General features: G+C 42.9%; 1 protein-coding gene across 3 annotated transcripts in view; it reads left to right on the forward strand.

The window, feature by feature from the left end:
• The window catches only part of DNER (delta/notch like EGF repeat containing), a 269,472-nt gene that overhangs the window by 213,131 nt on the left and 31,104 nt on the right, over positions 1-25,237 (forward strand). For all 3 annotated transcript variants that reach the window (XM_039486808.1, XM_039486809.1, XM_039486810.1), the window contains exons 8-9: positions 4,981-5,205; positions 23,773-23,895. In XM_039486808.1, the coding sequence (XP_039342742.1) occupies positions 4,981-5,205; positions 23,773-23,895 (348 nt within the window). The remainder of the gene's footprint in view (positions 1-4,980; positions 5,206-23,772; positions 23,896-25,237) is intronic.

The raw sequence follows: 25,237 nt of genomic DNA on the forward strand, positions 1-25,237 counted from the left end.
CGCCCGGACCTGCGCTGCCGGTGCCCAGCATCTGGGTAGGTGAGGTCACGGCCGAGCCGGGCGGCCAGGGCCGCGGCCAGGGCCGTGGCCAGGGCCGGAGCTGGGCGGCCGAGGGGGAGGGGAGGGGAGAGGACGCGGGCCGGGAGGGACACGGAGCCGGGCGGCAGGGGGGGACTCGGAGCAGGGAGGGACACGGGGCCGGAGCCAGGCGGCCGGGGGGACACGCGGGGGCCGGGGCACACCTCCCTCCTTGTTTCCTCTACCCCTACCTCAGCGTCCTCTTCGGAGCCTCAGCAGGAAGCCTGCTTGCTTCTCAGCCCTCCCAAGCTTCCTGCGCGAAGAGCTGATTCGCGGGAAGCAGTGGGGGAGGAGAAGCAGGGCGGAGCATTCGTGGGAGGAGGTGGAGGCAGAGCTGAGGTAAGCTGGGCCGCAGCAGGGAGCTCTTGTTAAATTTAAATGCCCTTTTAGAACAAGTTCTCCCACGCGGGACAACCGGTTCTAAAATGGCTTCTAAATTTAGCAACCGGTTCGCGCGAACCGGCTGCAGCTCACCACTGGTCCTGCCTGAATGCAGGGAACTAGTCCCTTCCATTCTTACATTTCTATGATTCTGTGAAATTTAAGAATATTGTTGACGTGGAGTTAGTGGTACAATGAGAGAAAATTAAAGCTTAACGGCCAACAGAAAGTGTTAAGTTGTGATTAGGATGAGTTGATTTGCACTACCAGCCAATAAAATGCACACTAGCTCCATGAATTTTAATTGACTAGCAGAGTTATTGACTAGAGAAGTTTGACAATAGACTAGGAACAGTCCAGGTGTGGAGGTAGTCACCATTTCTGGATTTGTTTTCCATACCTGGGCAAGATGGGTTTTCTCTAATACATCTAGCAAAGTTGATTGTAACTTCTGTATACTTGCACAATAGCTCCATCTATCACCTTCATACAATGAAAGTGAGGAATACACCTATTGTGTACATGTGATTCCCTTTCCCAAAGTATCTGGTGATTACAGAACGCACCATTCTTCTTAACAGTATAAAAAAGGCTGTGAATATATTTGAAAAATACTTTTTGTTTTAACTGTTACTGTAACTTAGTCTTCATTACATATTTGCTAATGTAATAATTATCATTTTACCTTGCATCCTTCCATATGGTTTTTAATTGTAAAAGCTACCTTATTACTTAGACTGTTTAATGCTTTGACCAGTTTGGTCTCTGTTGCCCTTTTATGTGTTTAGACTTGGCTAGGATGAATGTTAATTAAAGTCTTACAACTACTTCCTAACTATTTCTCATTTCCCTATGATAGGCATCTCTTTTTTATAAAATTCTAATGAAATTTCCATAGAGCATTTTATATTTCCTCATAAAAGGCTTTGTCCAAGAAAAATCAAAAGCATTTATTTTACTTCTTTTAGTGCTTATCCACATATTTCAAATCTAAAGATTTTGTTCTCTCTAGTCCTCGATGTTCACTAACTTCATTGATCACATTTGGCACATTTCCTAGGATTAGCTCTAACATAATCTCCAGCCAAGTTGGTTGTTCACAAAATCTTGCACTACCTCTGAAAACATTTACCTTTCTTAGTTTTTGCATGGCTGTTATCCACTCAGTAGCCAAGTAATTAAAATTCTCCCCTGATCAGAATTCTGGCTTTTTTCAGAGCTCTCATCTCTGAAAACATGTCCTGATTTATTTTCTCTTGCTATACTGGAGGTCTACAGCAACGTCTAAGGAATATCACCTCTCTGACTATTTCTGTTGTCTTTGACTTCTAGCCAAATGGCTGTCAGCAAAAATATTTTTATCATCTCTTTTGAGCAATAGAATTTATTACTAATACACCTCTGCCCCGGTATAATGTGACCTGTTATAACACGAATTCGGATATAACGCGGTAAAGCAGCGCTCCGGGGCGGGGGCGGGGCTGCGCGCTCTGGCGGATCAAAGCAAGTTCGATATAATGCGGTTTCACCTATAATGCGGTAAGATTTTTTTGTCTCCCGAGGACAGCGTTATATCGGGGTAGAAGTGTATTGCCATCCCTCCTTGCTTCCTATTTTATTTCTTTGCCTTTGGTAAATTCTGCATTCTGGTATCTGAAATCCCCTGTCATTCCCCCATTTTAATCATGTCTTGTTAGGACTTCCTTTTTGCAATTTTAGCTGATGTAAATTTCAGATGATATTTATCTGCAAAGTAAATGAAAAACCCATTTTTTACCATTTAATGCTGTTCTTGATCCATGCACTTCTATTAATTTTTTCATTAATGTTTTTATTTTACTGGTAAGTATTGATTTAAATATACAGTCAGAAGCACTGAAAAGTCAGACCTTCAATTTAGCAGTGTAATTATATTTGATTCTAGTATTTGCATATATTTAACTCATACATAACACTTCAACTGCAGAACAAATTTCCCAACACATTCAAAGACAACACAAGGGCAACTTGCTTTAGTGTATTTAAGTCTACATATGCTGTGGAATTGTTTTGTCACTTGAAATGACATTATCCATCTGTTAATCTTCCTTTTTTAGGGAAGATTATTGCAAAGACTGTAGTGAGACAGCCTTGATATCGTGTTGGAGGCCTCAAATTTTCCTTGGTTCTTCTTAGTCTAATTTCAGAGTTAGCAAAGAGGCCACATAGGCTTATTGGCTCAGTTCCCGTGGTAATACACAATTATGAGTTTTTGCTGGTTATTTTAGATCTGCCAGGCTTAGGTCCTGCGGTTTTTCTGCCTCTTTCTCCTAGTGCCTGGCTGACTTTGGGACATGGATATGAGCTAACTGGTGAAAGCTCAGTCCAGTAAAGATGGGGGTAATGTTTGTGGGCCTTGGGTTGTGAGGTTATGGAGGAGATGGTTTACACCTTCTGTGTTGACGGGTTTCTTCAGCCTTTGTCCAAGATATTTGTAGTTTTTTGATGCTCCTGGAATCCTGATGGCAGCAGTGACCAAGAATTTTTGTTTGGGCCTTGCTAGGGGTTTGTGGCATTTCGTTTTTAATCCTCACTGCAATAATCTGTATCTTGTTAACATTCATTGCATTTTGCATGAGGGTAGTAGACAGTATCCACTGCAGGGAGCAGATATCATCTGGTTGTAAGGGACTGCTCTGGCTTCCCATTCACTTAGCTGACTTTATCTGTAAAACATCAGGTACTACATTTAAGGTGCTTACTGCTTGAAAAATTACCTCTCCCAGTGACTCATCAGGATATTTGAGCTGCTGGGCTCAAGCTTGTTGTCCCTAGATTTTAAATGTTATCAGGCTGATGGCCAGGTGTTCTCTGCAGAGGGCCCTCAGCTCTGGAATTCATTTCTTCCTCTGGTCTCACAGACCAAGCCTTTGGCATACATATTTGTCCCTGATCCTTTTGTGAATAGCAGTTACAACCCCTGTGCTTGGGGAGCAGCTGTCTGGGCATAAAGGGATGATTCGTCCATGTACCCAGGGTCTCCAGAAAGCATTTTTCCTAGAGCTCCCTTCGGGGTGGGTAGCTCCACACCACCCCTAAAGCAGGCCAGCATGGAAAAAACAAAGCACTTAAGTATTTAACATGCTTAGCATACGTAAATCCATTCCCCTTCAGCAGAATTCTTAAGCATATGCAGTATTGCCAGTTCCAACCATTCAAAACTCACGAGACTGGCTTAAAAACCCGAGATTTAAGAAGTAAATGGTTTTTCACCTGCCTTCTCAGATTTTTTACTGGTAGTCCATGTGTATTTAATACACTGAAGTTTGAACAGTTACTTTTCATTGTTTATTTGTATTCTGATTCCTTTTTTATGCAGTAAAATTAAGGGGTCTGAGTTAATGTGGGTCTGATTCTCCTCTTGCTTACATCTGTAGTCATTAACTTCTTTTACACGTTTACTGCAAATCTATGGATCTTGTTCTGATCTCAATTACCATGGTGTAAGTCCTGTAATTCTTCTTAAATCAGTTGACACTGCAATAGCTGAAAGCAGAATTTAGAGCATGGACCACAATTAAGCAATTCCTGACGTCTAGCGCAGTCCACTAGACCTCACTGCTTCTTATATTAAGAAATCTACCGTTAAAGAACAAATAGTATGACTTGAATATACCATTGTATGCTTGTTTCTCTATTGTTGCACTTGAAAATATAATTTCATCCATTGCTTGTTTTGTAGAGTTGTTCTGCTTTTAAAATCTGTAGAAAAATCTTTGTCAGGTGCTGTCTATTATTGCAGTGATAAAACTACAGTAAAATAAAATGGCTATTTAATTCACTTGTGTGTCTAAATAATGATTAATTATGGAGAGAAGAAAAGAAAAACTTTGTAAAAATGCCTGGAAGTAACACATCCTGTCAGGATTAATGGAAATGTATTACTGATGAAATACAATCACCTGAAGTGTAAAATGACATTGTTCTGAACAATAATACTTCCAAGAACAATAATAGATAGGAAGAGATGCCACAACACATGTATTGAATTCAGTATTTTTGGTCTAGCTACGAATATCCCTCACAGAGTGTTTGCTACTGTTACTGCTCCACCATCCCCATGTTACCAGCTCTCTTGATTTTGGGGATGAATTTGGCTCCAAGATATTCATGAGATTTATACCTTCTTACATAATGTCTGATTTTTCTCACTTTCTCTATATTAAACCAACCAGTGTACCTTTAGAATTGTTTGAGATGAATGACACTTGATGTAAGATTTTGCAAATATCTTTGAAATCCTGCCACATCAAAGCAGTTACACTCCTTATGCACTGAGTTGCAATATTATCACAAACATGTCAGCTGCCAGAATTAACATTTTTGTGCATGCATATATGTTTCTGTAACTCTTCCACAAAGTCAATTAGAAATACTAAAATGTGTAACTGTCAATTACTGCACGTTTTTTGTTGTTTTTTTACAAAAAATAGCATATGTGTAAAGAAGTTTTACTTATGAAAATCATCTCTTTCCAACTAGGATTTTTAGGATCTTCTTGTGAAGAGAAAGTTGACCCCTGTGCTTCATCTCCCTGCCAGAACAATGGGACCTGTTTCGCAGACAGACTTGCTTACTCCTGCAGTTGTAGTCCTGGATTCACGGGACCTACCTGTTCTCAGCTGATTGACTTCTGTGCTCTGAATCCTTGTGCACATGGCATTTGTCGCAGTGTTGGAACCAGTTATAAATGCCTCTGTATCCCTGGTTTGTACCAACCAGTTCCATGTTTTATAAATCTTTAAATACTTCTTACACAGCTTCGGATACATAGTTTAAAATTACTTCCTTTTTTCTTTTCAGTATGTAATACACATTGAGCAGATGTTCTATCTGTTTAGAATAATGATAGGAATCTACACATTCCATTTGGATAATCAGAAATTGCAGGGTAAGCACTCAAAATACACGCTGAGTTCCATATGGGTTGGTTTATATTTACATCTGTATTATAGAACTGAAGCTTGCAGCGTGAGAATTTTTAAGGTGAGGCATCAAATGTCAATGAAATGAAAAATGAAGTAAAGGGATGGGAAGGCTTGAAATTGGCTATTGGGGAAGGGCTGGAAACACGAAGAAATAAATGTAAACCACTCTCAGTTGTTTAGTTATCTCTAAGAGCCCAATCCTACAGCCTTTATTCACACTTATTGATTTCAGTGGGACTGCTCTGTGAGCAAAGATAGCTGGATCAGGTGGTAAAACTGCATGTGATTATATAGGCAAGAAATAAATGGCTTCTGGATTGCATAGGAAATGAGATTTTTTCCCCCTTTCTGTAATTTTTTCTCCTCATAATGATAGCCAGTAATCTAGAAGTTGTGGGTAAGCTACCCCCAGCAACCTATGGGGGTTGTGGCCCCCTCTGCAGTTTCTGTATACACAGATTTATCATAAGAAGAAATTGTTGGAATATGGAATTGTCAGCAGGGATAACTACATAAACAGAACTGTTCAAGCTAATATAGAGAAGGTTCATCCAGACAAAAATACAGAAAAGAAAAAAATATCCTCTCTTCCTCATTGCTATCAACCGACCTTGCAGATTAGCAAGCAGCAATCCAGGTTTCGTGTTTGAAAATGCATAAGGAACGAACAATTAAGGCAATATCAAGAGAGAAAATATTTTTGTAGTGTTTTAAAGTGAATCTATCCTGAAAAAGTACAGTTTGCAAAACTGTACACTTGAAAACTGCATCTGCAGAAGAAAAAACATCTACCTCGTAATAGGCAAATTAGTGTTGTGTTGACCACTTAGGATCATAATGTTGAAATGTGCAGAGCTACTTTCTTTTGATTCCTTGCAAAGGGATCTTGTTAACAGACATATACACTTGTTTCATTGTTGGTTTATTTATCTAAAGATGAACATATTTCAGGGCGGATGTACTCAGCTTTGCTGGGCTAGAAATCAGTGATGTAATTGAAAAGAGCCAGCGTGACATCTTGGTAGTGCAGTATGACATTTGCATTGTGGCATCACCTCACCATATCAATATCATTATATATTGATGTAATCCTATGATGCACAAATGGCAACATTATAATAGCTGCAGCTCCAGTCAGCACAATGTCTGTTCTCTCATCATCCTCTCTTGACTTCTAGGAAAACGGGGAGTTTTTCCTCTTTCACCTTTTTTTTTTCCTCCTCCTTTCCTGGTTTCTTGGCCAGATATGCTGATAAGCTGATCTCGTAATGGTCAGTGCACAGCATGATGATGAGCTTGTGATGTGGGAGCTGGAACTGAGACTTGCCAATAAATCTTCAACTATTTAACCCTCCTTGTGGTACTTTGTCATATTGCATGAAATATGCTAGTGCTCCTGGGAGCAAAGCAAAAGAAAGTGAGCTCAGATCCATAGATTCCATGAGATCACATTCAGCTATTGATCCCCAGTTTGAGTGGTACCATTTTAGATGTTTTCATGCCCTTCCTCTGGTCTGTGTAAATCATGAAAAGAGCTTTCAGCTTCTCTATCCTGAAGTCTATTGTTATACCACCTTATTGCTCTGCATGTGGTGAGAGTTGGAATGATGCAGTTTAGGACAAAAGAAAGGTAAAGGCAATATTTTGGTTTAATTGGCTGACTGGCTATTGGTGTTGTGAGGAAGAAAGATCATGCTTTGCCTACTGCTTCCAGTTTCAGATAATTTTATGGTGTGGTGAAATTTGGCTAAATGGCCATTTTCCCTGACAAGAGTGAATTGTTGTCTGAGATCCCCAGTCTGCAATACTGGCATCTTGTAAGACTAGTAAAAGTTGTTGAGTGAGGAACCAAGAAACTTCCTAATTTATTAATTCTTTTTGGACAATCACCACTGTATGGACAATACAATTAACTGGCAATCTCTTGGGGCACTACGAAGAATTTTGAGTAGTTTCTGGTGAATAGTGCGACTGAACAATTGCTTCTAGATTCAGTACTGCAGTGCTTTTATATAAATTATAACAGGGGTAGGCAACCTATGGCAGCACGCGAGCTGATTTTCAGTGGCACTCACACTGCCCGGGTCCTGGCCACTGGTCCGGGGGGCTTTGCATTTTAATTTAATTTTAAATGAAGCTTCTTAAACATTTTAAAAACCTTATTTACTTTACATACAACAACAGTTTAGTTATATATTATACTTATAGAAAGAGACCTTCTAAAAATGTAAAAATATATTACTGGCACACGAAACCTTAAATTAGAGTGAATAAATGAAGACTCGGCACACCACTTCTGAAAGGTTGCCTACATAATTAGAATATGCTGAAATAATCTTCACAGATTAGCAGCAAGAATATGGATTTGAACCATTACATAAAGTCTTTGAGTATCGCAACAGATGACATAATTGTTCACAAATCATTGAAAGCCAGTTTAAATCCTGTACCGGGAATTTTGCAGTGTGGTAGTGAAATTACACAATTCCATTCAGAGGGAGGAAAATGGGGATATGAAATGGAAGATGAGGCTATGCCACTCTAGTGCTATGCCCGGGTTCACTTGCTGTCCAGTGGACTTAAGTGTCCAGTGGACTTAAGTGTTCAGTGGACACCAGTTGTCTTCTGGACTGGTGAATGGCATTATATGAGACAAAAGCTTTGCTATTTCCTAGCATCTGGTATGAATTTCATATTTCAGGAGGTGAAGAGAAGTCTCTCAATTTTCCAGTCATAAAGCAATTACATCCTTCAAAGTTTATCATTAGTTTGCATAATAGAGGAATCCCATGAGAATAGGTTAAATTGGGTATGTAGCTGAAGAGCAACAAGCCTAATCATATTTAAATATAGCTAATGTATCCTATTTTATAAAGAAGGTGAAAACTAAAACTCATATCATATAAAAATACTAATTATTTCCCCATCTGACAAAAATATCTTTTTTTTCATTGCAGATAGGAGAACTTGCCAGGTGTTATTTTTTAATAGAACTAGGAAATTGATGAGATTTTAATATTAACATCTTCATTCCTGATTTTTTCCCCCACCAGGAATGAATGGGAGTGGGAATCAACTGTGTGGATATGGAGGAGGCACCAGAAAATCCAGTGAGGGAGGGAGCAAGAGTAGTAGGTGGCACCCTATACATTGTCTGCCTGGCCAGTACTCTGCAGGCTAGCAGAAAACTGCAGCTTTTCCAGCCAATGCATGCTACTAACAGGTGGGACAGAGTGAAGAAGCATTCCTGCAGGGGAAGAAGAGAGTGTGGGGGCGGGGAGAGGAGAGCTACAGAACTGGCCAAAAAGGAGAGTGGTTCTTTGTGATCAAAGGGTTTCTTTGCTTCAATAAACCTTTTGATCTTCCAGTAGTTCCTGATGCATCACTAAAATGGCATGTCAGAACTAAAGATGTCGGTATTAAAATGTCAGTAGTATGTATGGTCAGGAAGGTTTCCTTTCAGCTATTGATAGGAAACAAATATAGGGTTACAAACTGAAACGCTAAGTGCCATGTTCTACCTTTGCATGATCCATGGGCAAACATGTCAAATCAACCCAAACCCCTGCACCCTAGAGGGCTTGAATGCTCTGTGGAAAAATTACAATTACAATATTCTACTCATATATGCATGCATACATTCATAGCCATAACTTATATGCCTATTTCCTTATGTTATGTAGCTTATCTGAAACTTAATCTTGTTTTCAGAACTTCAGAGTCCATAAGTTCCACTTCATTTTCTTACATTTGATCTCAGGAACAATTCTGGTTTTGAGGTACTTAGGAGGAGTTATCATGTCTTAATTACAGAGGTAAAAAAACCACAGAGTTTTGCTCTCACCTGCAACCACGATGCTGTCCTTCCTTTATGCCCTCTCTTTTCACTGTCAGGCATACACTGTCAGCTGGGTTTTCATCTGTTACTTCTGCCTCAGAAATTACACATGAGAGGAATTTTAAACTGCTTCATTTAGCCCAAGGACTGTGAAATGTTTTGTTTTTGCCTTGTGTAGGCAGCTTGGTTTCCATGTTTTCAGGCCAGTGTGCAGCATGGAAGAGTGACAAATGATAGCTATGACACTTGCGTAGCTGCACAATCTGCAGAGCACTCTCAAACCAGCATTTAATATTGATGGGGTTTTTAATGATGGCTGTCATTATTATCTCGAGACTGGAACACATATCTTATGTTATGTAATGCAGAGATTTTCTAACTATGGGGCGCTCCTCCTAGGGCATGGAGGTATGTTCAGGGGGTAGGGGGGAGGCAGCGAGCGACAATGCCAGGCAGCTCATCCTTCAGCCCAGTGCAGTGGGGCTCAGAGAGCACCACCTCCACTCTGACTCACCTCTTTTTGTTTGGGTTGGGGGAGCACAACCAATAATTGTAACTCAAAGGGGGGGCTCAGCTCAAAATGTTTGAAAACCACTGATCTAATGGCTTGTTGTAGTAGATTTTAATGATAAGAGATGGGATTTTTTTTAAAGATACATTAGATTAATGTAAATTTGTAAATTAACTTTTAAAAGTAGTTTGATGCTTTGTAGAAGATTTTTCTCATTTCAGAGGTAAAATAAATGATACATACTTATCCCCAATTTCTAAATTATATATAGAACTTCAGTATATGTCCCCGATGGGAGCTCCTGATAGCTTCAAGGACTTGCCTGCATGGATCCAATTGCAAGGTTGACGACTATATTTCAGGAAGCACTTATGTTATTTTTAGTTACATCAGGCTTAACAGACAAACACTAAACTGCATGCATGCCCATTGAAACTGTGATAAATCAGAAAGTTGAGCATCAGAGCCAGTGTCCAAATGACTTACACAAAGCCTTTCTAATCTGAGTTGTCAGAAAATCTTACATAAGAACGGCCACACTGGGTCAGACCAAAGGTCCATCCAGCCCAGTATCCTGTCTGCTGACAGTGACCAATGCCAGATGTCCCAGAGGGAGTGAACCTAACAGGTAATGATCAAGTGATCTCTCTCCTGCCATCCATCTCCATCCTCTGACAAACAGAGCCTAGGGACACCGTTCCTTACCCATCCTGGCTAATAGCCATTAATAGACTTAACCTCTATTAATTTATCTAGTTTTCTTTTAAACCCTACTTGAGTCCTAGCCTTCACAACCTCCTCAGGCAAGGACTTCCACAGGTTGACTGTGCGCTGCGTGAAGAAGAACTTCCTTTTATTTGTTTTAAACCTGCTGCCCATTAATTTCATTTGGTGGCCCCTAGTTCTTATATTATGGGCACATAACTTTTCCTCCCTAGCCTCTTTTATCTCTCCTCACATGGGACCCATTCCAAACCCCTAATAGTTTTAGTTGCCCTTCTCTGAACCTTTTCTAATGCCAGTATATCTTTTTTGAGAGGAGGAGACCACATCTATACGCAATATTCAAGATGTGGGCGTACCATGGATTTATATAAGGGCAATAAGATATTCTCCATCTTATTCTCTATCCCTTTTTAATGATTCCTAACATCCTGTTTGCTTTTTGACTGATGCTGTACACTGCGTGGACGTCTTCAGAGAACTATCCACAATGACTCCAAGATCTCTTTCCTGATTAGTTGTAGCTAAATTAGCCCCCATCATATTGTATGTATAGTTGGGGTTATTTTTTCCAATGTGCATTACTTTACATTTATCCACATTAAATTTCATTTGCCATTTTGTTGCCCAATCACTTAGTTTTGTGAGATCTTTTTGAAGTTCTTCACAGTCTGCTTTGGTCTTAACTATCTTGAGCAGTTTAATATCGTCTGCAAACTTTGTCACCTCACTATTTACCCCTTTCTCCAGATCATTTATAAATAAGTTGAATAGGATTGGTCCTAGGACTGACCCTTGGGGAACACCACTAGTTACCCCTCTCCATTCTGAAAAGTTACCATTTTGTTCTACCCTTTGTTCCCTGTCTTTTAACCAGTTCTCAATCCATGAAAGGATCTTCCCTCTTATTTCATGACAACTTAATTTACATAAGAGCCTTTGGTGAGAGACCTTGTGAAAGGCTTTCTGGAAATCTAAGTACACTATGTCCACTGGATCCCCTTTGTCCACATATTTGTTTACCCCTTCAAAGAACTCTAACAGATTAGTAAGACGTGATTTCCCTTTACAGAAACCATGTTGACTTTTGCCCAACAATCTTTCCTGCCATTATTGACAAGGAAAATGTATTGTTTTGGACTTTTGAACACCCTTAGCTTTGCTGGGAACAGAAACTGAAGTGGACAAAACTAAGGCTGCAAGTTCAACCCTGACCAAAAACAATTTTTATCATCCAGCTTGAATAGCCTTTGAAATGCCCGTGAATATAAGAATTTTCCTATTAAATGAAATATTTCCTTCTCTCTTCCTACCCAAAACCATACACACACACGACCTGTGTTACATGCTCTGTATCAAAAGGGGATGAAAATACAATAATCACAGTACTCACCTATGCTCATCTTTGTCCTGATTCAGTCTACTGAAATCAAATGGAGCCTTTCTGTTGACTTCATAGAACATTGGATTGGGCCCTTCATTTCAAAGCTATTTTTTTTTTCAATTTGTAATGACCTTTTCCAATATTTTAAAGCCTACTTTCAAACTGAATTATCTTATTGGGTAGCAGTGTCTATTTTGAATGCAAAAGAATTAAAACTTTTTTATTTATAAACCATGAATAGCTGAAAGTAGCATTTCCAATGAAACTTTGACATAAGTTGGCTTGATAGTTGTAGAAATCTTATCTGCTAATTGAACAGCTTTTAGAGCTGTAACAGCAAGATGGGATTGCAGTGAGGGTTGTAGTACCGTGGATAATGTCCTTATATAGTCTGTCAATCTTCTACATGCAGTGGGAGTTTCTACCAATAATTTATTTAAGGAACCTCCATTCTTCTTCTTGTCTCTGCTTTGGAGACATCATATGAATTATAAGAATTTGGAGTTTGAAATCCAGTTGGAAATAATGTATATAGATATTAGGGGAAACTAAGTATCAATTCCAAGATGGGTTGCCAAACTGCTAGTGTGAAATCCTGGCCCTATTAAAGTCAATGGGAGTTTGGGTTTTGAGCTTAGTAGAGCCAGGATTTCACCCCTGGATAATACATAAAAATAATGTGCCCAGGTAGCACATACATTATAATCCCACATGTAAAACATGGATATAAGATGCACACACACATTCAGATATACATCTCTTAAGTCACCAAAATATAGAAATTATATAATAATTAGAACATTTTTTTAAAAAGAGTAAGAGAAAAGTGAACTGGGGGCAGCAACTTCATTGGTAATAGCTAGGGGTGTTTCTCTTCTATTCTTTGCCTTTCCTTCATGCAGGTTTGTAGCTTGGGGCAGGTTGGTCTCAGTGCTTCAGGATGGGCAGGTATGGGGGGAGGGATAGCTCAGTGGTTTGAGCATTGGCCTGCTAAACCCAGGGTTGTGAGTTCAATCCTTGAGGGGGCCACTTAGGGATCTGGGGCAAAAATTGGTCCTGCTAGTGAAGGCAGGGGGCTGGACTCGATGACCTTTCAAGGTCCCTTCCAGTTCTAGGAGATTGGTATATCTCCAATTATTATTATTATTAACATTTCCTGTAGTTGCAGCAGTTCTTTTCTGTTATTCTCTCTCCCCTCTCTCAGGGGCAGACCAATCTCAAGACCTTGGCAGTGATGGCTGCAGGTTAATTCCAGCTGCTAGCTATCTCACAGCCCTTTTCACAGCCTGCTTGGCACAATCTGGCGAGGGCTTGTGAGTATGCCTCTCTCATCTGGAGCAGCTTTCCTGTATCTCTCTGTCTTATTCAATCACTGTTTAATTTCAGAGATTATCAGACCACTCCACATATCTTGTCTTCCTCAGCTATACCTCTTATTCCCTCTGCAGCTCCTATTGTACATGTAATTCTGGGAAGTCATTTAGGATAACGTTTGTATGAAACGGAACTATGCCAAGCAAAACAGAGTTTTATTGGATTGTTCCCCATTAGGCCAGCACACAGAGGTGTGGCTGTTGCTCTGAAGTCTCGAAGTGCTTGGGGTCATTAAGTTGGGAGAGGGGGCTAGGACGGGGGTGGATGTTGAGGAACTGGAGCCTAAGAGAAGCTTCAAGAGCTTTTCCCCTTGTCCCTCATCAGCCTCTGAGCGGGAGGCAGAGCTACTTCTCCCCCTGCATTTCATTGGGCTGTGAGTGCAGAAATTGAGAAGAGGGTGGTAAGAGCTGCTATGTCTTTGGCCTCACCAAGTACTCCTGGAGAGGTTGAGAACCAGCCAACAGCTCCTTCTCAGCAGCCTGCCTGACCCAAACTCTTTGTGCTCTCCCCAGTCTGGCTCCCATAGCCCTTCTGAGAATGGTTGTCTACAGAGGCAGCTCACCTAGGAAAGGAGCTGCCTGCAGGCCATGGAAAATACATGGGGCAGAGATGCCCCAGCTGTTGCAAGCCAGTCTGACTGGACTCCTCTCTGTTTATGAATTATGTAAGGGTCTATGATCCCAGCCTCTTCTAGGCACTCTGTCTGGACTCCTCACCATTTATGGATCAGGTTAGGGTGGGTGGGGGTCCGAGCCCCCAGGGAAGTCTGTGTGATAGAGCCTAGGAGGTTTGTGAAGGGGAGATGGTATGTGTGAGGAGACCTTGATATGCATGTGGGACTCGACGAATGAAAATGTGTGGGAAGGACTGTGAATGATCTTGGAAGGAAGAGGGTGTTTGAGAAGGAGAAAGGAGGATTTGGGCATCCTGGGGAAAGAAAGAGATAGGTGTCTGTCTTTGGGTATGTCTACACTACCAGAGTAGTTCGATTTAACTTAACTCGAATTTGTGGAATCGACCTTACGAAGTCGAACGTGTGTATCCACACTAAGGACAGTAATTCGACTTTGTGAGTCCACACTAATGGGGCAAGCATCGACATTGGAAGCGGTGCACTGTGGGCAGCTATCCCACAGTTCCTGCAGTCCCTGCTGCCCATTGGAATTCTGGGGCGAGCCCCCAATGCCAGCTGGGGGAAAAAAATGTGTCGAGGGTGGTTTTGGGTAACTGTCGTCATTCAACCGTCACTCCTGCCCTCCCTCCCTGAAAGCGGCGGGAAATCTGTTCGCGCACTTTTCTGGTCAGTGACAGCGCGGACGCCACAGCACTGCGAGCATGGAGCCCGCTGCGATCATCGTTGCACTTATGGCCATTGTCAACTCCTCGCACCTTATCGTCCACCTCTTCCACAGTCAGATGCTGAGAAATCGGGCGAGGAGGCTCCGGCAGTGCAGTGAGGACATGAAGTGTGAGAGTGGCACAGACCTCTCACAAAGCACGGGACCCCGCGCCGTGGACATCATGGTGGCAATGGGTCATGTTCATGCTGTGGAACGGCGATTCTTGGCCCGGGAAACAAGCACGGACTGGTGGGACCGCATGGTGCTGCAGGTCTGGGATGAATCACAGTGGCTGCGAAACTTTCGCATGTGTAAGGGCACTTTCCTTGAACTCTGTGAGTTGCTGTCCCCTGCCCTGAAGTGCAAGGACACCCGGATGCGAGCAGCCCTGAGTGTGCAGAAGCGAGTGGCCATAGCCCTCTGGAAACTTGCAACGCCAGACAGCTACCGGTCAGTAGCGAACCACTTTGGCGTGGGCAAATCTACCGTGGGGGTTGCTGTGATGCAAGTAGCCCACGCAATCGTTGAGCTACTGCTCTCAAAGGTAGTGACCCTGGGAAACGTCCAGGTCGTCATAGATGGCTTCGCCACGATGGGATTCCCAAACTGTGGTGGGGCTATAGATGGAACTCACATCCCTATCCTGGGACCGGGACCACCAGGCCAGCCAGTATATTAACAGAAAGGGCTACTTTTCAATGGTGCTGCAAGCACTGGTGGACCATAGGGGACGCTTTACCAACATCAACGTTGGGTGGCCGGGCAAGTTTCATGACGCGCGTGTTTTCAGGAACTCTGGTCTGTTTAGACGCCTGCAGGAAGGTAGTTTCTTCCCGGACCACAAAATAACTGTTGGGGTTGTGCAGATGCCTATAGTGATCCTCGGGGACCCAGCCTACACGCTAATGCCCTGGCTCATGAAGCCCTATACAGGCGCCTTGGACAGTGACAAGGAACTCTTCAAATACCGGCTGAGCAAGTGCAGAATGGTGGTGGAGTGTGCTTTTGGACATCTCAAGGGGAGATGGAGGAGCTTACTGACTCGCTCGGATCTCAGCGAAACCAATATCCCCATTGTTATTGCAGCTTGCTGTGTGCTCCACAATCTCTGTGAGAGCAAGGGGGAGACCTTTATGGCGGGATGGGAGGTTGAGGCAAATCGCCTGGCTGCTGATTATGCTCAGCCAGACAGCCGTGCGATTAGAAGAGCCCAGCGGGAAGCGCTGTGCATCCGGGAGGCTTTGAAAGCTAGGTTCCTCAGCGAGCAGCATGACCTGTGACTGTTCAGTTTCTTTACAGAGAAGCTGAACCTACCCCTGTTTCTTTACCCAGTTACTGTTGACTATCCTCTGCAGTTACATACCCCGTTCACCCCGTTTCCCCCCTTCCAACACACGTTTAAAAATAAAATACATGGAACATTGTTAATTAACAACGTTTTCTCTATTAATGACTTCGCGTTAAAGGGTTGAAACTGGGACGCAGACTGTGCTGGGTAGGGTGTGTAGTGATGTAAAGACCGCTTCTAAACTCGAGGAATGACAGGCTCCTGCTCCTAGAGCAGTCTGTAATGCCGGACTGGTTGTTTCAACGGAGCCTGCCATCCCTCCTTTTCGGGACTCTGTGTGCGGGGGCTATGTGACCTTGTGGCGGGGGAGGACGGTTACAGATTCCCCTGCTGTGTGGCTCTGTGGTCCAGGACAAGGACCGCTGCATAAGATCTGTAACCGCCCTCCCCCGCCACAAAGTCACGTACCCCCCACCCACACAGAACATGAAAACCACCTCCCAGACCGACCAGGGTGCCTACTGACTGCACTGTGTGTGTGACCTGCTGCTGATCCTGCCCCCGTGTCTGTACCCTGGTAAAGGTGACTGTCCTATGCAATTACCAACCCCCTTCCTCCCCCCTTCAAACACAGTCTTCTGTACAAGAACATGACGGAAACAGTAATTAACAGCAAAGTATTTTTAATAATCAACTAGACAGTTAAGGGATGAAACTGGGATTGGGGCTTGGGTGAGTCAGGAAGGGAAGGACTTCTCAAAATTTAGGGAATGAGAGCTTTTTGGTAATTGAGCACTCTGCAGAGGTGGAGTGACAGTTTTCACGGCCCCTGGCGCCCCTCCTTCTTGTTACTTTGGGTGAGGGGGGTATGGGACTTTGTGGCGGGGGAGGGCGGTTGCAGATACACTGCAGGGGGGCTCTGTCCTCCTGCCTGCGGTCCTGCAGAACATCCACAAGGCGCCGGAGCGTGTCCGTTTGCTCCCTCATTAGTCCAAGCAGCGTTTGAGTCGCCTGCTGTTCCTCTTGACGCCACCTGTCCTCCCGTTCGCTGTGTGAGCGCTGGTACTGAGAGAGGTTCTCCCTCCACTGGCTCTGCTGGGCCGCCTCGGCTTGGGAGCAGCCCATGAGTTCAGCAAACATCTCGTCCCGTATCCTTTTCTTTCGCCGCCTAATCTGCGCCAGCCTCTGTGAGGGGGATGCTAGGGCAGGTCGGGAGACAGTCGCAGCTGTGTGATGGGAAAAAGGGAGTGAATTCCTTACAAAGATACATTTTTGCGAACAATGAACATAGTCTAGTCTGTCTCTGTGAACAAGACCATGCACAGCACCTATCTCATGCGCACTCAGGACAAGTTCGAATTTTTGGCCTTCGCATTCATTGCCTGGGGTCTTGCACTGGACATCAGACAAGCGGGGCAGGACAACAGAATCCGTGGAGCAGGCAGGCATGGTAAGCCGTAGACTTTTGGCTGCTTAAAACTTAATGTATAGCAGTGCCCTCCTGCTGCAGGCAATCCGGAAAGCATGAACTCTGCCCCTGTTCCACCCCCTCGCGGCTGTCCCCGGGAAAGATCCCTGTATGCTGCTCCTCTGCAGCCTCCACCACGTGGCTGTAAACCGACGCTTATTGTTATGCAAAGGAACAGTGAAGCATTCCCAATACTAACATTACCCTAATTCCCCTAATTCAATGCAGGAGTTGCCGAGCGAGATCACCCTGAGGAGGATCACTGAGAGAGATAGAGAGCGCATGCTGCGTGAAAGCCAGCACAAACCAGGGGCCTATGCTGCCATGCTCATGGAGGCAATGCTCCCAGAGTACCTGATGATAGCCTGGCGCGGAAAAGTTTCCTACCATGGAGCACCCAATAAGGCAGCTCTCCCCAGGAACCTCATGCATAGGCTTTTCGATTACCTCCAGGAGAGCTTCGTGGAGATCTCCCAAGAGGATTTCTGTCCTATCCCCATATATATTGACCTTCTTTTCACATAGTTCAGATTCCTGTTCCATTAAAACTAAATGTTTACATGTTTAAAGCACTTACCGACTGATCCTTCCCCTGATTCAGGGTCCGGGTTAACAGCCAGGGAGGGTTGGTAGGGGATCTCCATGAGGGTGGTGATGAGATCCTGGCTGTCGGGGAAATCAGCTCTGTAAGCGCTGTCGACTGCCTCGTCCTCCTCATCTCCTTCCTCATCTTCCCCGTCCGCGAACATCGCCGAGGAACTGGCCGTCGACACTATCCCATCATCAGAGTCCACGCACACTGGTGGGGCAGTGGCGGCAGACCCACCAAGAATGGCATGCAGTGCCTCGTAGAAGCGGCATGTCTGGGGCTGGGATCCGGAGCGTCCGTTTGCCGCTTTGATTTTTTGGTAGCCTTGTCTCAGGTCCTTGATTTTCATGCGGCACTGCGTTGTATCCTGGCTGTATCCTCTGTCTGCCATGGCTTTGGAGACCTTCTCGTAGGTCTTTGCATTCCGTTTTTTGGAGCGCAGCTCCGAAAGCACAGACTCATCGCCCCACACACTGATCAGATCCAAGACTTCCCAGTCAGTCCATGCTGGGGCCCTCTTTCTATTCTGAGATTGCATGGACTCCTCTGCTGGAGAGCTCTGTATCGCTGCCAGTGCTGCTGAGCTCGCCCCGATGTCCAAACAGGAAATGAGATTCAAACTGGCCAAACAGGAAAAGGAATTCAAATTTTCCCGGGGCTTTTCCTGTGTGGTTGGTCAGAGCATCCGAGCTCGGACTGCTGTCCAGAGCGTCAACAGAGTGGTGCACTGTGGGATAGCTCCCGGAGCTATTAGCGTCGAATTCCATCCACACCTAGCCTAATTCGACATGGCCATGTCGCATTTAGCGCTACTCCCCTCGTCGGGGAGGAGTACAGAAATTGAACTAAAGAGACCTCTATGTCGAACTAAATAGCTTCGCTGTGTGGACGGGTGCAGGGTTAATTCGAATTAACGCTGCTAAATTCGACATAAACTCCTAGTGTAGACCAGGTCTTTGTGAGGGAGGATGACAGAGGAAAGGGGACTGCCAATAGGGAAAAGGAGGTGTAACAATTGGATAAAGCTGGTTAGAAAATAATGAATTTCAAATTTTTTAGAAATGAAAACCAGGGACAGATTTTTCCAGAAAGTTTTCCCCATTTTTCAACCATCTCCTGAATGGGTGAGGGGAAAGGACACCTCTAACCAGGAGTAGGGGGCACATGCACATCATTATGTCCTGCCTGCCCACATGAAGATGTGGCAGTTGAATGTATTTTCAAGTTCTACCTTCCCCTGGGAAAAATAGAAGTATAAGTTCAGTTGCCCACTTTGCCTGTAAAACATACTGCATAACTGAAGGTGTTTTTCAGCTGAGGCGGCACTGAAGAACATTGCACTGATGATTCAGCAGTTAGAATTGCTGGATAATGCAGATATTATTCATTGTTTTTGTCTGGTCACACATAGAATAAGCTGTGCACTGTACAAGCGCAAAGATGAAATCCATTTTTTTCATTGATTCTGACACAAAATCAGCAGAATTTTAATAAATAGGCCAGAGACAGATGAAGTTATCAACAAAAGATTCCTCTCAGGTCAATGTATTCATTTAATCTCTGACTGCAAAGATAAAAGTGATTTATATAGATTACAGGGGATACATGTGTAAACAGTATAAGCATCCTTGATGCATTCAGAGCGTATTAAAGAATACTAACACAAAACAGGACGATTTGCTAAGAATTGTGTGGTGCATCCTAGTTTCATGGGAGGAAAATGAAAATATGACCTTTCCCTGCAGTAGCAATGGCCTGATCCCATTGTAGAATGTTGCTATTCTCTGCAATGCAACTAGAATCAGGCTCTTGGTAACAGGATGAAAACATTATATGCCTTTCCTCTTGAGGATTCAAATAGAGTGTATAGGCACAATCCACCCTCTAGTGGGCAAAAAAGGCATCTTTTCCATATTGTATGTGGTATTCGACAACATAAACTCATAGACTTTAAAGCCAGAAGGGTCCATCATGATCAACTTGTCTGTTCTCCTGAACCTCACTCACCTGATCATGTAATAGGCCCATAACATCTAGCTGAGTTACATAAGTCTTGATTTAAGTACTTAAAGTTGCAGACAATCCATCATTTACTGTAGTTCAAACCAGCAAGTGACCTGTCATATTTAAATGAAAAGGAGGTGAATACTGATTTTCAGAAGTCAATTGTTTAATCATGCAATTCAGAATATTTCCTCCAAGAAAAAAGTAATTACAAACACTTGAAAATATTTATGCTTAAAATGTCTAAATACATGTATGTTTAGCCTAAGTATGTCCCATGTACCATTTTTAAAATCTGTTAGATACCTGCCATTTCTGTGATATAAGTATTGGCTAAAGATGTTACTATCTAAAAAATACAATGCATCACAAGTTAGCTGACATGGTTGAGAATAATATACACAGTGGAAATAGTTAATTCTTCAGTCTTAAAGAGCTGAAATGTATGGAGAACAGGCGTCTCAAAAAATTCGTAAGAAGGTAACAGACTGATTGCCTAAATGATTTACCTGAGAGATTACTGCATGCACACGGAAGCACTTGAAAGCACTGCACTCAGTCTCAGGCAACCACAAGATGTAATGGTGGAAAAGGAAGCTTGCTCCATAGCATCTCAATATATTTCATTTTTTTTAAATTATCCTTGACTTGGCAAGATCTTGGACCAGCAGAGTTACTCTAAATTGAGACCAATTAATTGAGATCAGACTCTTGCGCCTTTTGCACTTCCTTCTTTGGGGGGGGGGGGAAACCACTCCTGCAATGCAGTACTGTTTGCACAACAAGCTAAAGACTCTCTGATGAAATGTAAAATACAATGGAGAACCCACACATTATGAACTGTTACATGCACACTGATATTTGCGACCCTTTTCCCAGTTATTTCTTTATTCATTGTTTTTATAAATATATGTAACAAACAAGTGATTCAAGACTTTTTAAAATATACAATCGCTGCTTTAACGCCCAGCAGTGGCGCTGAAACCCTTTTAATAGTGGGAGTGCTGAAAGCCAGCCCCTTACCCTGTCCACCCTCCCCCTGCAGCTGGCACTGGGACCAATGCCGTGTCTCCGTGAGGGCGGGACCCGGACAGGGGTAAGGAGGCAAAGGCTGGAGGCGGGCATGGGGCTAGTAGCAGAGCCCCGACTGTGGGGGGCTGAGTGCGGGTTCTCGGGCATGGGGCCAGTGGGCAGGACCCGAGCTCCAGACAGAGTGCCGGGGAGCAGAGGAATGGGTGCGGGGCCCCAGGATTGGAGCCCCAGGCACGGGGCTAGAGGCCGGGGAGCATGACCAGCAGCCAGGACCCAAGCCCTGGGCTGGGGAGTGGAGGCTTGGGTACAGGGCCAGCAGCCCCGCATACAACCTGGGAGTGCTGCAGCACCCCCTGCACCTCTAGTTCCTGTGCCTATGACACCCAGTACTGTATTATAATTTACAAAACAGTTTTCATAGTGTTGTATCCCAGTTACACATCAGGGCTCAGTGGAAAAGATGCTGTGATACCTCAGAGAGGCAATACATTCAAAATTAGAGTAGTTGTGGAGAAAAGATGTGTTTATAATATGTAGTATGAAGTACTGTGGCATATGGCTTTTCCATGCAATTCTACATGCCTTTTGTGAAACAATGATTTTAGTTTCAAAACATGTGTAATTACATGTTTTATGTAAAAATTAGCCTTCGTCAGAATGAAATGTCAAGAGCATTTGAAATTTGATCAGGTCTGAGTGAATGAGCCAATTTCCACTCAAAACTGGTGAAATTTCACCAGGCTATTTTTGTTTCCAAATCTGAACAAATACTTCAAAATTAAAATGAAATGCCAAAATTCTAACTGCCAAGGTTTTTTAATTTGTTCTGAAAACACACTTCACAGCCAGATAAACAGCAAGACAGTAGGAAAGATAGACAAAGCTCGAAACAAGTTTCTAAAATAATTTTGTTTATATTGTTACAGGACAGGAACTTTTTGCACTGGTGTCATGTACAGTGTTGAGAATATTCAGTGCTTAATAAATACTAATAAAACCATATGGAAGTGGATGTCTGTAAGAAGAATATAGTGTACTGCAATATTTGAGAACATGGGCTAAAAAGAGTAGCCTTATCAGAGTCTCAAAGCCCATTCTGCACTCTTTATTGAGGGAAAAATCCGAGTCAAAGAATGGAGAGTTGGGTGCTCAGGGCTGATCATTAAATTTTGATGGTGTTGAGAGTATCGCAACCTTTATGGCCCATGTGTGATCCACTTTACCCGCTTGCACAAGAGAGCAGGAAGGCAGAAGGCTCCCTCATCCCCTGCACAAGCTATCTTCATCGCCAGTCTGGGAGGGTGAAAAGCAACCTCTGCAAGACCTCTATTCTCCCTCCCATGAAGGTGAGCTTGCAGAGGCAGGGACTGGGTGGAGCTAAGGCTCTACCAATCTAATGCATTGGCCAGTACAGATGAGGAAGTAATCAGCACTAAGTATCATGATGGAGCAGATTACTTCCTTCCTGGAGCAAGGTCTCAAGATGGTCTTTGGTCTGCTTTCCTGGGGAAGCACAACTATGCATTGCTTCTTACTCAGGGCTTGTTGCAGAACGACAGTTGAGTCCCCCGCTCCTGCACCCCACTTACCCCATCTTCCATAGTGCAGGGGGGACACATGACAGGGCTCAGGATGGAGGGAGCTTCCAGGCAGCAGCTGCGCTCTCAGCAAGCTGATCTAATTAACAAGGCAGTGTACTTAAAGGGGAAATGTGCCTCTCTCTCTCACACACACACGGTGTGTGTCTCTGCGATGCTGTCTCCTCTCCCTCCATTCGTGCTCCCTTGTAGAATGTGTCAGTTAATCCTTGAGGGCTCAGCCATTTGCTAGTTCATCATTTAGCCATAAGGCATTCCCTGGGAAATATCCCACCCTCTGACTCCTCCACCTCAACCAAGCTTCACAATCATCATCGCTGTGTACCAGTATTAAATTGTTTGTTTAAAACTTATACTCTGTGTGTGTGCGTGTGTGTGTATATATAATATAGTATTTTGTATGGTGAACAAAAATTCCCTGGAACCTAACCCCCTCATTTACATTAATTCTTATGGGGAAATTGGATGCGCTTAAAATCGTTTTGCTTAAAGTCACATTTTTCAGGAACATAACTACAACGTTAAGTGAGGAGTTATTGTATTAAGACAGATGACGACATGATCCACTAGACCATGCAAAATGTTGGATGGTCAAGTAGATTACATAACTCATGATTTTTCATCCTGTTGTGCCACTAGCAAGTTGCATAGCCTTTCTATGCTTCCATTTGCTCCGTGTGCAGAATCAGGCTATAATACTTGCCTACCTCCCACGAGTACTGTGAAAATTGAATTGTTAGATGTTTGTGCAGCACTTTGAATTTGCACAGTGTTAAGTATAAGAAGACACAGCATAAATGCTAACTGTAGTATTACATAATCCTCATCACTCCAAGCCAGTGAAATTGCTGCAGGGCAAAGCTAATCATGAAAATTGGTGACTATGTATTTATTGGATTATTTCACTGCTACAACAAAACACATTTTCTTCAGAGTCTCAGTAATGGTCTTGGTCATCTGTCTTTGTAGTCTAGGAAATGTTGTCGTTCACCATATAATAAATGTACAGAGTTCCATCTATCAGACTCACTATCCTTTTTTATACATTTTATTTGTGTAATAGATAGCCTGTGGCCTTAAAGACACAATACCTTTTCAATTAATGACCATCTACCCACAATCCAAGATAGCTAAATTGTTACCTTTTATCAGGAAGCATTTCATAGCTTATTCTATTTTTCCCCACATGTGCTTTAGGTTACCATGGCCTTTATTGTGAAGAGGAATATAATGAATGCCTTTCTGCACCCTGCCAGAATGCTGCCACCTGCAGAGATCTTGTCAATAGCTATGAATGTGTATGCCTTGCTGAATATGAAGGTAAAATATGTTTTTGCCTCTTGTTGTGTAAGTATAGCTTACTCCACATGCTTTTTAATGCTTTCTTTCTGGATAACAAAATTATGAAATGAGGAGTTAAGATGTGGTATGCAACTGCATAAAGTAGGAAAATTAATTTAAAGTAGGTCCTGATCCAACAACCCTTATTCAAGTGAGTAATTCTTACTTACATAAGTAGATCCACTGAAGTCAATGGTATTACTCATATGAACAAAATTAACTTGGTAAGGATTTCCTTGTTCAGGTCATTACTTTGTAGGTGTACTAGATTACTCTGTTCCCGTTAAAGATGTGAGTTAAAGTGATAGTTTTTTAAGAGGCTGTTGGATATAGTTTGTAATTGGTTATTGCTGGGAACCATTACCTGGAGGACTTTCCAGATTTCTGTTGGATTTTCTCTAGTGTAATGAATTAAAAACACAGAAACAAAAACCTATATTTAAAACTGTCTGCAGTGAAAAAATAAAAATGTAACCAGTTATCTGGAAGTTTATTTGCAAATCATAAAATTCACAAGTAATGATAATTCAATGAACACTCCTCCATGTTGACTGAAATCAATGTCATACCTGATTCAACAGATTCTGCTTTCATATAACATTTCCTACGAATTTGGTAAAATAAATAATTTTTTTTTTACATTTTGTTCATCCAGAATATTTTAAGAATAGATTGATTTTGTTTTCAGTTAAAAAAGAGTAAACCATATGTTTTGTTTTTAGACACACACAAACATGCACACAGAGAGAGAGCAAGAACAGTGTTTTAAGAAACATTAAACATGTCCTCAAACGAAGAAAAAATCATTATCTCTTTTGACTGAAGCTCAGTCAGTTGCTGCTTGAGGCTAAGTATATGTTTCATATTGGTGTGTGCTCTGTTCTTTGCCACTAGATGAAGAATGCATCATTCCAGTGGCCAAGTATGAGGAATTAACCAGCAGTTTTTCAGTGACAATGGAAACAGTGGTCTTTTTGACTTAAACTTCATGTTAAACTGTCAATACTGTTGTCAGAGCGGTACCGGTGTGGTGCTCTGCTGTCTCCTTGTTGATATCACTCGGCTGCGTGTGTGAGTCCCTCTGTGTGCTGCCCCAGCTCTGCAGAAGCTGACACAGCAGAGACGACCCGATCCCCAATGACCACAGAAGTCAGTAAGATGCAAAGCCACATCGGGCTAGGCTTATGTTTGTGACACCTCCAGGGTCCCCGTCCCAGAGATTACTTACTTAGCGTGCTGAGTGAGGCGAGAGAGAGTGCCTCTTGAGTGGCGGGCTTTCCACTCCCTCCCACTCCCCCCCCCCTACCGGGGAAAGGCAAGG

The sequence above is a fragment of the Mauremys reevesii genome, linkage group 9 (genome assembly GCF_016161935.1).
Source record: "Mauremys reevesii isolate NIE-2019 linkage group 9, ASM1616193v1, whole genome shotgun sequence".
Classification (NCBI taxonomy): domain Eukaryota; kingdom Metazoa; phylum Chordata; order Testudines; family Geoemydidae; genus Mauremys; species Mauremys reevesii.